Source organism: Hetaerina americana, unplaced genomic scaffold, assembly GCF_022747635.1.
Source record: "Hetaerina americana unplaced genomic scaffold, ioHetAmer1.1.p SCAF_1, whole genome shotgun sequence".
Classification (NCBI taxonomy): domain Eukaryota; kingdom Metazoa; phylum Arthropoda; class Insecta; order Odonata; family Calopterygidae; genus Hetaerina; species Hetaerina americana.
The window spans coordinates 66,218,190-66,232,713 of NW_027286069.1; the positions used below are offsets into that span (position 1 = coordinate 66,218,190).

At 35.4% G+C, this 14,524-nt stretch overlaps 1 protein-coding gene across 1 annotated transcript in view; it reads right to left on the reverse strand.

Moving 5' to 3' along the window:
* Positions 1 to 14,524, reverse strand: part of LOC139692645 (zwei Ig domain protein zig-8-like) — a 494,186-nt gene that overhangs the window by 187,659 nt on the left and 292,003 nt on the right. The window contains exon 2 of the mRNA XM_071590958.1: positions 6,338 to 6,576. Within this exon, the coding sequence (XP_071447059.1) occupies positions 6,338 to 6,576 (239 nt within the window). The remainder of the gene's footprint in view (positions 1 to 6,337; positions 6,577 to 14,524) is intronic.

Sequence of the window (14,524 nt, forward strand, 5' to 3'; positions counted from 1 at the left end):
TTTTATATTCCCATTATTTTGTCATATTTCAAAGGGTAGCATTTGTATTTTTATTAGAAAGCATCGGAAAGATTTCATGCATATTTTTGGGATCCCAAATAATCTCCTTTTATCCAAATAATGATGCTATTCTAAATATCCCTTCCTTTCCATCTTCCTGAAGTTTCACAAAGCCTACGTACTTCTTTCTAATCCTTTACTTTTCTCTCTTTCTTCTTTCTCGCTTAAGTTTCGACTTCTTTCTTCTTAACACCGGTAACATTTAACCGTTCCACTCGGCTTATTTCTACTGCTTCCCTGAAGCCCCTAACACTCTATTGCCAAAGTTTACCTCATTCTCTCCCATTCTTCCACGAAACCCTCCTCTTGTTTTCGAATCCTACCCTAACACCTATTTGCTAATCGTTTCTCTGCTTCATTGTGCTCCATTCTCCGTTGACTTTCCTCTGCCCTGCTTCACTCGGTCACTTCCTTCAATGGTTCGCTTGCTCACCGTTTGCATCATTTTTCGTCTGTTATTTGGTCTCATTCAACTATATTTACTTAAATATCGCACATATGTCCATTTTCCGTCCTCTTGTAACACCTTTGTTTTCCATTGCGATACATTAATTAGATATTCAATGTAGAAATTTGAATTCCAAGTTCACGAACGTTTATTTCGTTTGCACCAGCAAGAATTTCACGGACATGATTCTTATTTATGAATTTTTATGAAGATAAACTGCACACTTACAACTTTTTTTATACAGCACTTTAAAATTGTCATCATCTGTATTCAATTAATTTAGCAATTAACTGAGTTATATGTGATCAATTTGCAATCAAAGAATCTCGTAGAATCATTAAAAACCCTTCAACAGCAGGTATTAGAAACATTTACATTTTATTTTAGCAAAGAATATACCACTAAGTCATTGATATACAGAGATAGTCATGGGGGTGTGTTTACTTTCAACATCAACCAGATTTTCTTTGTTTTAATGCGAGATTTGAGCTGAGAAATGCTGAAAAGTTCCAATTTAATGGTCAGTTTTCAGTCAATCTGGGTGGTATAATTCATTTAAATGATAGTAATATATATATATATATATACACACACATATACACACATATACATACACATCGAACTGGCATGTCCTTGGTTTGTGTTCCCATTATACTGCGAACATCTTACTTCCTTATATCCAAGGGAAAACACCAAAAAACTTTGAAGCATTCTATACTTTGAGATGAAAAATGTTGCTTAAGATAAATCCAAGTAAAAAATATTTTATATTTCCTCTTCATCCAAACTTTTGCACGTCGTTTTGTGTGTGATCAATTATATTTACCTCATAAAAATAGGTAGGATCTCCTAAATTCCCCTTCTCAAGCCAGCTAAGGTTATTTTGCAGCATGAACCTCCCCCTTCTGTTCTCACCACTCACTCTCCACCAAAAGTAACTTTCAATTTCATTATAATTTTAGCGTTTTAATCCAGTATTCCCATTCATTCATTTTCATCCCCGCGTGCGGCAGCTATTCCCCGTCCCAGCTCATGCGACCAATCTTCGCCTGCAATTTTCCCACACTGCAGCATTTACGAGCGTAATCAACCGGCATGCCCCGACTCCACTCCCACTACCTTTTCATTGCTAGCTCCTCTTCAGTTCCCCCGTGAATCCAGTAGGGGCTTCATTTCTACGCTAAATCAACTTTTTTCAAATTTTCATCTCAACAAAAGAATGCCACAGTTTTCCCCGAACCGCAAAGAACGTACTCACCCGCAGAAAATACGTACTATAAATCGGCAATAACTTTGTATTCAGATGTCATATTATTTTCTCCATTACTCATTATTATCCCATTTACATTCGCCATACAAATTACTCCTTTTGACAACGGTGGCATATGACTAAAAGGAACCAATAAAATGTGTTTATTTTTATATCTAACCACATATTTTAATTTGTATTTTTTTGCCTAAATATAAGTTATGTAGTAGTTTATATTGACCCTTACAGATTTGTGGGGGAGATTTAACCTAAAATGTGACATAAAAAGTAATTTATAACATCAATGAATTCAAAAATTTCGGAGTGGGTTTTTTGATCCATAGTTATTTGAACTAATTACCGGGAACTCATTAATAGGTCGTTTGCAGTAATTTCGTTTTCTATTACCGTTTAAAAATAGGTTTGGAAGAGTGAACAGGGTTAAAGTTTTATAAATAATTTGGCAGATGACCCAAAATGGTGATATAATTATTCCTCATAAAATAAATGGGATAAAAATATGATCGATGGTAGAAAAACAGAAGTGAAGAAATAAAGAGGACGGAAAATACGACTAAGAAGGAGACCACCAACATGACTGTCGCAAGAGGATATAAATGGGGTCAATTATGCCATGGAGAAAGATTTTGCTGACTTAGTGACGCGCCTTCATCACTACTGAATCCAGCTTCCCTAATTGAAGATCTAAGGGGAATTTACTGTCTTAAATTCTTGCGAGGATTAGTCATTATGCATTCCTAACTTTCAAGGGAGCTTAAATCTTGGTAATCAACTAGGCAAAGCGCTTTGAAACTGACGTAAACAATGACTCAAAATTAAGTTATCATATTTATTAGTAGCAAAATTCAAATGTACCATATTTTTAATTTGAGGTGATCAACTGAATTTCACCGTAACTATGGATTAATTGCATTTCCTAATTACCAATGTGAAGGTAAAATTATATTGACGGAAAACTTAGAGCATCTGTGATGAAATAATAATGATAGGGTTGTTTTTGGAGTGATTTAAATCGTCTTCATTGAGGATTGTCTTCTCATTGGTGCAAATTATGTAAATACTGTCTTGATTTATCTAAATTTTCAGCATTTAAATTTGCTCTAATTTCAATGGAAATTGATAGTCTTTCAAAATTATTTCATCATTCGATTATTTAATACAGAAAAGACCTTCTTGTTCATTTCCCTCATCAATTTACGTTAACCGTGAGAATCATCAAATCAATTCTTAAAAAATGTCAACATTACCAATTGGAAAGTAAATATTAACACAAAATCATTACTGTTCTTCAATTATTAAATTTCCCTGCATTTTTCAAATAATTCTGGTTTAGAAGATATCAATAATATCACGAGTTACAACTCACCTAAGAAATAGTTTATTATTAGTTATTAGTTATTTAGTTTACTCAGTTATTTGAGGTTAGGATCTTGGTGGACATCTAGGAGAAAATATTTTAAGTATAAAGGTGTTTATCTCAAATAGATAGATATTGCTATCTTCACTGAACATTAACAGACAATGATGCAATAGATAAATGCACTTTTGTATCATAAATTGGAAATACTTCCACCTATATTATGAATACATACCTTTGGATCATGAGACACAAAAAGAGTGGACACCTTTCCAACCTGAAGACGGGTGACGAAATTTAAGTGATCGGTGAAATTATAAATTATCTACTATAGAGAATTGTAGAGGGGGAATTAAACAAGCCAGGAATAGCAACAGCGGAAGAGACACCAGCGAATTGGCTGATTTAGAGAAAATTTACATTTTTGATATAATAGACGAGAAAATGAAAGTTAGCCTCTGAAAATAAAACAAAGGCATTAAGTAAGCATTTCAAAATAGAAGTAGAGGTAAAATATGACCATAGGTCCAGTAAGATGGATGATTTGAAAGGGTACTTCAGGGAAATGGAATTATATACGGTAGAATTTACTGTTGCAGTAAACCAATTTATCAAATGAAATGTTAGTGAGGAACAAATATTTTTGCAGCATGATTTGTAAATATTTCCTGCTTTGGAAAACTATGACTTTTTTCTTCCATTTTCGATATTAACTGTGATAAAAATTGAGGTAAGAAGCGTTTACATGGGCATTCGACATATGTCAGCGGATATTTTGACATTAAATACTAGGTACTCCATTAATGGATAGTGATAATTATGGAGAATTGAGAGTAACGGGTTACTATAATATGGTTTACTCAACTAATATAAGGACAAAACTGGAAATTAATTGACTTAAGTAAAAATAAACTTCTTTTTCGTGTAATTAGAGGGTAATCTCTTAGCCCTCAACAAAACATCGTCAGAGCAATTCGGGCTGACTTTTAAGTTTCTGGGCTCAATCTTCCAGGAAAATATAATTAAACTTTTTTAGAATTGTGCTTTGGTATTTAATTAGTTAACAATTTATGTGCCCTAAACAGAGTTCTGAATTCCACGTCTTCCAGCAACAGAAAGTTTTCAACAAAAATATAGACAGTTTATTTCATTTGTTATGACGTCGAAGGGTTGTAAACTAAATATCACATGCTGAATGTGTAAGGAATTGGCGATGAGACGCAATGCGCTCACGTTGATTGGTTGGCAGAATCCGCGGCTCTGTAGTGAATCGTCAACGTCACTCAGTACTTGTCCTCTCTCCCAACCCCACCACCAACAGTGCAGCATCTATGCGGCTAATGTTTCTTCCTCGATGGTGCCTTCACCCGCATCCCCAATCTCTCAGCGCTGCGCCGTGGCTGGAGCGCCGCGTAACTTGCCTCGGGCCTATGCATGAGAAGCATATACCTTGATGGGGTTTCCCTCGCTTCCTCTGACTCCCGTGGCGAATGCGGGAGCAGACTACCGACGGAAATGCATACAGTACCTATGAATACTCTCATGCAGTGAGCCATTGAGTGGGCACTACTATTTTGAATGAAAAGGTAGAACGTCCATTTCAAGGTTCTTCTGGTTGATCGAACAAAAATCTATCTCATTAAATCTTGCGGTTAAATTATATTCAATTTACTTAGCGCTGAAATACATTAGTATTGTTACTGAAAGAACCAGCAGAAGACACGAGGAGATGAAAAAATACTTTCCAATTAGTATTTCTTGAAATGGGCATAACAAATGCTCTCGACCCAAAATATCCTTGCTTCCTAAACTTCGCCTTAGGCCTGCGTAGGTGGTCAGTAAATATAATAAAATTCTGACAAAAAATGTCTAACACTTGATTATCATTCAATTGTCAAATAACCTCTCCTTCTTTAGAGGGAATTTGATGAACCTATTGAGCGAATGATATAACGAACATGAGTCTCCATGATTTACAGAGAAATAAGGCTCCGTTGGAATATTACAAATATTTCAAAGGATTCACTTATCTGTACAGTTACGCTCTATGGTAAATATTGATACAGTTCATTAAGAAATTTTGTTTTATATCGTATTTTGGGTTTTTTTCAACTGTTGGACGAAATAAACCAGTAATATGAATAAATAACTTAAAATGGTCTAAATCAGACGGAAAACGCACTACATTAAGCCTCCGTTAACAATTTTAAAAATTTCATAAACATTATTAAATGAAACATATGAAATGGGCTACTACAAAAATCCATCTGAAAAATATATCTTGAATGGTTCCCATATTGATAAATTCAAACATTATGATCTCTAACAAGTTTATAATAATAACAGTTAATTTTTAGTTTTGATTTGAGAGATGGTTTAGGCCGATACTTTGTGAATGTTCATTTATAAAGTATGAAGAGAGAAGCAAAACGTTTTACAACAAACAAGGACGAATTTAATACTGTCAACTAATTTCATAAAATCCACACCTACCCCAGTTTCCTCCTCCTCCTTCCCCCCCACCATGCCCCAACCGACCCCACCCATTGAGGATATGTATGTATGTACATACACACACACACACACGGATTCGATTCCCGGGCAAGTCTCTGGGCACCTGCAGCTCCACTGATGCTCCACCCAAGCTATGCGATTTTTCGTGTACCAGATCATCCTGGGAAACCATAACCAGCAAAGGGAAAGGAACTTGCCCCCCTACCCTAATGTGTGAATTTCACACGCCGTCGTGCTTAGTATTGGGTGAACTATACCATCACCTACCAAACCGACCTTCGGGTGGTTACTGTGTTTATGATTTTTTATGTACTATAAGTATGTGCGTATGCATTTATGTATACATATAAGTATGCATGAACGATCTTTTAGTATTTAGCCTAAAAATAATACGGACAGGAAACTTGTTTGAAATTATTTCCCACATAATCATACCATAATATGTTTATGATTTACATATATTTAAATGTCTTATAAAGTTCATAATGTATGGAGTTGTTTGAAGAATTAACTCGTATTTAAAATCCACAAGGCTATCATTGTAATTAATCGAATTTACTTCCTTAAACATACAGAACTAATACCATATAGTTGATAGAGATGTAAACATCTGATTTCCCAAATAATATATGCATAGCAATAATAATATCATACGCAATATTATTGTACCTTTTTTAAATTGACTTACCGTTCTGTTTCCAAGGTTTTTCACCCGACAGTTCAGGTATGCCGTTTTTCCCACGAGAGCGGTGACATTCTTTGATGCTGAAGTGTCGAAATATGGCCCTCCCAACGAGATGGCCGGGATGGCTCCTTCTACGTCATCTTCCCCTCCTCCTCCACCACCACCTCCGATGTCTGAACTAACTCCCATCACATCGTTCTCCTGCTGACCATTGTAAAAGGCCTCTTCGAAACGGGTCGATCCTGGTCAGAATAAAATGGTACCATTTATTTCAGTGCAAAATAAAATACCAAATATAAATATTTGTTCAATTTTAAACATACTGGATATTAAGTTTTTTTCAAGAATGAGAGTCAAGATGAAACATAAAGCAGTAAAATAGTTATCCTTGGGAAGAATCATTGAAGATGAAATACATGTCATAAAATTATTAGACTAGGAAACCACATGTAATACATTTAATATGAGAATACCGGAAGTTGACAGCATATGTCTTAGCGTTCCCAGGAGTGATCTCATTGCATGTGATACGCGTGTATCTGGAATCTCTTTTCTTACTGGTACTTTGGCAAACCGGCATTCAAAAGGATATCGTTGTTGCTATCTCCACCAATTGTCCAATTTTTTTCCATTTTCCATACATGATAAAATAATTTAATGAAATAGGTAATATTTCAACAAATTCATGGATTGCATATTTTTCAGTTAATTATTTAACTATGGTTTCTGAATATAGAAATAAAATATTTCGAAATATACTCTTCCTGGTGAAAAATATAAGCAACAGTATTTCACGCTGCTTAAGAAGATTTTCCGAAACATCATTAATAGATACGAGTATCGATGAGTTCTTGCTGGTTACTTTTGAAAGCATACTAATTATAGAAAGAGGGCTTGACGATAAATAAGCAATCTCAAGTCTTATATTTCCTTTTAATTATGATTTCCACAATGGTTCGGGATATGTATTACATAAAAACATAAGAATATTATCTCAAATCAAAAAATGATTCCCTTTCCTAAATTTATTTCATATTTTATTTAAAATGATTTCAAGTCAATACCAGTGGCAAAAGAATACTGCGGTGTGCATCCGTAAATGGCAAGTGCCAATAACCCAATAGTCTTTTTGCTTCCTGATTTACTTTTTTGTTTTCCAGAAAAAATGGTTTTAAAATGTTAATTTCAAAGAAAATTGCATTTTCTCCGATGTCGACTCGTGGCTCATGCTTGATTCCCTTAAGGGAATCATAGGGAATGGAATAAAGCAATGTCTGAGAGTGGCTTTTAAAAATTGAAAGTTGCTCAAGCCGTGACCCAAGGATTTGAGAATTTCCTCTTTTTTTTAGACAACTTAATGAGAAGGGGGAAAGATGCTGGAGAGTTTTCAGCGCTCCATATCCCCCTTCTCGAGCTGCTCCTCGTTCATTTTAATTCCTTAAACCCTTAGTGCAGCAGATCTCCATCTCATCCTATATTCCGGGTCCCGTTTTCTTTATATTACCTGTACAACCCCTTAAAACGTGGACCCTTCTTTTTATCCTTTTCCACCACGCCACATCACCCCATACTCTTTTCCTGTCTCTTTCACAGTGGATTTTCGTCCAAACTTTCTCTACTCTTGCTTCGTATTTCTTCTCGTTATTTTCTCCTCTTCACTTATTGCCTTCCGCTCTTTCTGTTTCCGTCGCGAGAAATTTTCCAGTCGCCTTGGAAGGGAGGAGATAGTAAACTAACTGTGTCGGTAATGATCATGCATAGGAACGTTATTTTCTTTCACTCCGCGGCAAACATATGCTTTCAATTCCCGTATAAGCACGAATAACAACTGTTTATAGCAATAAGTTTGTAATTACCACGAGGGCAATAACACGTAAAAATAATTGTGACCTAAAGTTAAAGTAATAACGCTAGGCGCGTAAGAAAAATTCCTTTAATATGATTAACATTCAAAACGGTGTGAGAATTATCTGAGAGCATTCAATAATTTCATTAATTAAAAATTACAGGGATAACTTCAGGTACATACTATTTTCAAATATATCCAGTAATCCTAAGTTTAATCACTATGAGCATATGAACATTTTTAGGTTGAACTGTAAAATTCTCATTTCCTTTATTTGTCCCAAAGGGGAATGATTCGTTAAGGTCCTCTTTCTCTTATTAAATTTTGAACACCTTAAAGCTTCCGTTGGCGCATTTGTAAGTAGCTTTAGAATAATTTAGTCCATGTGAAGTCATAAAAACTTTTTGTTTCGTTCTCTACTGAATATGGTATTCATAATGCAATAATGACAAAATTTACTTCAAACGAGAACATTTTTCACGTTTTTTTGCGAATGATGCGTTAATTCATCAATATTGCAAATAGAAAATAATGGGTTGACCGCTGAAAAAGAATTTTTATTGACAATTCCTTCGTAAAACCTATTGAAATTCCCCTTGAATTTCAAATGGAAGGGTTTAACTAAACATTTCCTACATAAATTCGATGGTTAAAACGCATGGCGATTGTATTTTATGGATAAATAACATTTTCACTACTACTTTAATATTAACTCTATATATTACGTATTTATTTACTTTTAAAAAAGTCAAGGTAACGCTACTCTGAGCCCTGTGGTGAAAATGGAGGAATTGGGGAACTTGATTGAGGAAAGGCTTAATAGTGTGGACTAAAATGTCAATCAGGTAGTGAAGGAAATAATGAAACATAAAACTGAAATGTAAAAAGTAAAGGTTCAGAAAGAATAGTCAAGATGAGGTTAATCAAGGAATAAACCCGATTAGTGAAAGATTTTGGCACGCACAAGTACTGAGGAAGTTCCTGTATAGCTACGAGCTTTGGCAAAAAATTCTTGGTCATTCGGAGGGCAACTTTCGTAGTGAAAAACGCCAATTACCTGAGGAAATATACCGCTCTCCAAGTTATATAAGACGGACCAAGGAGACTGGCTTGAAGGGATTTTACGATCATAGACATCGATGCGGCTTTTGAGACGTTTTTTCCGACAACGTTTGGAGGTAAATTGGAGGTTCGATGATCAAGAAATACCAATAAAACATATAATTTTACCAACCTATAACACTTTCATGTTTTTATTTTATTGAGCATATTTTTCATGGTAGGCGCAACGCCACAACACCCAAAAACATAGCCGTAGATAATTTAGCACGAGTTTTCGAGGAGCAATGTTAGCGGCCGGTCCAGGGTCTTTGGAGCGGCAGCTATGCATCATGACTTCAGCAGTTTACATAGAATATTTTAGGATGAATTTAAATCCTTTTCTAGATGATGTTTTTCCCCGGAGAGCGGAAGTTTTTTCGTTTAGGACAATTGTCCCAGCCATTCGACCGATACTGCTAGGCGTGTTTTTTAAGAATACTCATGAACTCTCATCCTGTCCTGACCTATCTCTCACGATTATCACACCATAGAGAAAATATGGAGCATTGCGGTAAACAAATGGGATTATGCGGTAAATTATGGAATTCTTTCTGGTAAGTCATATTATAATGGAGCTAAACGTGACCGTGGTAGCGGTCATCTCCTTTGAAAATAGAATGTCTATTTGCTAAAAACGGCACGTACCAAACACTGCCCTTAAAATAAATTGTTGAACATAAACTGATGACTTTAAGCTGATGAGAAGTGGATGTAATTATAATTCCCGGTCTTCTTGGAATACACAACCTAAATGGAAATGAAAATATCTAGAAAGGGTGGAAGAGGAGCATCTCGATTTTTGAAAAATATATGCAGCACCAGTATATCAGTATGTTGCATCAATGATAAAAATTTAAAAATTGTTTCATAAACACGAAACTGAAAGCATTCATTGCAGAGAAAAATGCCAAAAGTAATTAAAATCTTTGTAGTCATCAGTCTTTCAATGACGTAAAAACTAATAAGACAAAGCAGACACTCTGGCCACCTATAATTGTACTCGTAATAGTCCAACATTTTTCACCTTAATGAATACAAAAGAGCAGCTTTTAAATAGCATGCCAGTAATGCGCTACGAAAACCCAGCCAAATTACTGAGGCCTTTATAAGTGCTTTATCTTTCAAGTAGAGATAAAATATGGCAAAAAAAGTTTAGAGATTAGTTGTGATTAGGTAATCTCCGATTATTATCCCACCAATGACCAAAAGTGTGTTCTTATTCAAGCAATCATATTAATCAATTGAATAGAAGTTACAAATTTTGCCGTCAAACCTTTTGGTTGAAAGATAAGCTCCTTTTTTTATATTCTTATATTTTTAACCTCAATAAGGCCGTGGATGTTGACTTCTCAACACTTTTGTCATAAGTTTAATCTAAAAATTTACTATTACTTATGTATGAATATATTAATTATTATTATATAATTACATTATAAGTTTAAATTAATTTACTAATATTAATAAAAAATATTATATAATACAACCGAAAGAATATCTCTAATAAAATAAAAATGGCTCTTTACATTGCAGCATTAGCATTAGTTACGTTGATGAAAACTTCAAAGACTTATAAATGAATTGGATAATTTGCGAGTAGACAGAACATGATATCCCTTTATTTTACTTATGATTGACGATAAATATGCATTTATTATGATGAGGGATACCTCATCGTTATCAATATTTCAAACCTATAAACCTATAACTTGCTATGGCAAACCAATCTTTGCCATAGCAAGTTATTTTTCTCGCTACTGATAACTTCTCTGTTATACGCCCTTCTTAATTTGTCCTATGTACTTGTCACTTGATCTCCCTCGCGGCACTTCCTTTGAAGTTTCACTTCAATTTTGTTTCTTACTAATCCATTGTAACAGGATATGTCCGCCCACCTAGTTGTTGGAGATTTCCATATGGAATTTTCCTCCTCTAATTTTCTAGACACTTCCTTCATATTGACTTTGCCTGTTCATTTACTCTTTAGCATTTCCATCCAGCACCATTTTCAAATATTTTTGTTCTTCTTTAACTCAAGTTTCCAATATTCTATGCATCTAACTCGTAGATACGCTCCATAGGAGTGCTTTGATGCACTGATTCCTTTTTTGCTACGTTAGGTTTTCTGAGAGACAGTCATAACCTCTTCTTCGCGAACAAATTATTATTTTGAGCTATTTTTCACTCAAAGTCGGTCGAACTTCCTCCCTATCAAGTTTTACAGCAGGTAAATGAAGGACTGCACCTGTTCCAGTTTCACTTCTCAAATAATTATATCTGCATTTAGATTTTATTTTTCAAACACAAGGATTTTAGTTTTCTTCCTTTTGAGGCTCATATTATACTGCCGAACAACTAGGTTTGCTAGCATTTAGGAAAGACATGAAGAACTTGCGGCTATTTTCCATTTCTACTGCTACTTCCATGTCATTTGTGAACTTGAATCCCGACTCTTTTGATAAGCAATGTTTGTTCCTTTCATTGCCTCTTGTCTTACTCGTTTGCTCATGTTTGTTTTCCTTCCGTTTTATCTTTTGCATGGTTGCTACCTAAATCTTGGAAAGATGATGAATCCTGTCGTAATAGCCCTTTCCAGGTGCTTTTTCTAAAACGCCTGCTTCCATTCAACGTTTTTGAAGGCTTTTTTCAAGCTCAGGAATGATGGCTTGTTTATTGTATCACTTTTTCGAACAGTACACTCAAATGAATGCTACCCTTATTACTCGTCGTTTTTTTGTAAACATGAATTCGTTTTGCGTGAGCATTTATTCTACATATCTTTTCCATTCTTCAGCTATATAATAAAGGCCGTAAGAACTCTTTTCTATCAATATTATTCAGCTAATTATCGCAGCAAGTTCTTTCGACTCGTGAGACATCAGCTTTAATGTTCTGTGATTTTTCAATTCATCTGTTTTTGATTACTTTACTGTAATCTGCGTTGTTGCAATCATCACACTAATATCGAAGTTCTATTGTAATTTTCCATAGTTGTAGCTACCCTTCGATTATTATCGAAGGATGACCCAAAGAAGATATTCTTTGCTTTAACGTTGAGTGACTTGATTATTTCGTTGTTTGTTTCCTGCATCCCTAGAAGGTAAAAGGGAATATATTTGATTTTTATTTCATATATCGAACTATCACCATAGTCCTAGAATGGTACATGAAATCCCTCACCTTGACGAAATGTTTGCCCCCCTTGTTTAATGTCAGGTCATTTTTCATTCCTAGTGAACCTTTGACGAACAGCACTTCTGCTCCAACAAGTTATGCTGTCCATACCCGACAAAACTCATATTAATTTTACGCATTTAACGAAACATTTAATATATTCACTGAACTTTGATAATTCAGGATACGATGAAACCTCAACGAAAACTTGAAATGCTAATGAAGTTATCAGCTCTCATCAGCAGCAAACACTTGGTAAAGTATCAGCGTATTTCCCGCTTAACGGCCTATAATAGCTCATTTTTAAGACGTGATGGAATTTCGAAGTGGCACTTACCACTGAAGCGCTTACCTAGCAACTGGACCATGGTCATTAACCTTTTTATCTCAAGTTTCCTCCCTACTCATCCCCTCGCTTGAGTTCATCCCTCCCGTTTCCTTTCACCTTTCCAAGGCTGTGCACAATGTGATAACGAGCAAACTTGCTCACGCTTACCGCGATGTTATCTTCCTTACCTACGCAACATACCTACCCTTTCTTCTCGTCTAATTTGCCCGTCTTAATGGATTAGGCAGGCTTTTCATTTGGTCACCAAATTACTAGCAGTTTTCACCCTTTAAAAACTCAGAAAAAGGTCAACTTTTTTTATATTTTTTGGTAGCAGCAAATGATATTTTCAGAATTAAATTTGGCAATAATTCACAATACAACTTAATACGTTTAGAAGCTTGCGGAATATATGCTCAAATATAAACTTCGTGATTCATAGGTTTCATTGTAGATATTGTGTGGAATGTTTGTCATTATTGGTACAAAGTACAGTAATATGGTATTTCTGCAACCTTGTCACGTCATCAAGCGTATTACCTCTACCTTTCTCAGAGACCAACATTTCAATTAACCACTACCATAAAGTTGAAATTATCAAACGCAGTTGTTCAACAAGTTATGTTAACTAAACTGCTAATATAAGATGCTTTTCAAAAGTAATGCAATTAAATTTCCTCCACCGCTCCTATTTGTTGACTCGGGATCTAACTGCTTGGAGTTGATGGAAGACATACTAAGCTTTACCACAAAACCGGTCCTATTGCTTTCCAAGCTTTGGAAGTGACAGGACGTCATTTATTATAATCCTCTGCGCATCGTATTGAAAATGGATCTGAATATTTGGACGACGTCATCATGGTGATGAAACCTGGGTTTTTGACTACGACTCAGAAACAAAACGCCAGCTCTGAGTGGCACCAGTCCCCCAAGACCAAAAAGACAAGAATGAACAAATCAAAAGGGAAAACAATTCCCATTTTCTTTTTCGACAAGAAAGGAGTGGTCCATAAGGAGTTTGTTCCCCAAGGACAGACAGTAAACGCAGCCTAATTCGTGGATGTGCGGGAAAGACTATAAAAGGTTCATCAGGAAGATAAAAGACATCCGCTACCTACTTCAATACGAACGGGCCTTGCCACGACGCCCTACGTGTCCGCGAGTTCCGCTGCCCCACCCCCTATAATCCTGACGTCACCTCAGCAAACTGCTTTTTGTTCCCTCGGATTAAGGCAGTCCTGATAGGAACCCCTTTTTTCGTCCATAGAAGATATCCAATCTGCCGTGAAGAAGACTTTGCGGGAGGCCCCCGACGACGCCTTCCAGGTCGCGCACCAGTCTTGGCAGAGTCCTTGGATAAACTGCGTAGAGGCCCAAGGACAGTACTTTGAAAAATTTTAAGTGTTTGCGCAAAACTGCGAAATGAAATACACTTAAAAATACTTGCATAACTTTTCGAATTCACCCTGAACAAACATTGCCAAAGGTTTTACCTTAAAGTCGGTACTCATTCTCAGAAAAAAATTAAAACTTAGCATTATCTACGACTACAAAAACATAATTTTAAATTTTTTAAGGAATTTTTAGTTATAATTTCTGCCTCTAATTTTTCTTTTACAAACAAATGTATGTATGATATGTTTTTACTTTTACCTACTTTAAAAATACCCTCCCGGATTTTATAATTCTATATTTAAAATGAATAAAGTTGCATTAAAGGGTTGCTTGGGCAACGATCGCAGGA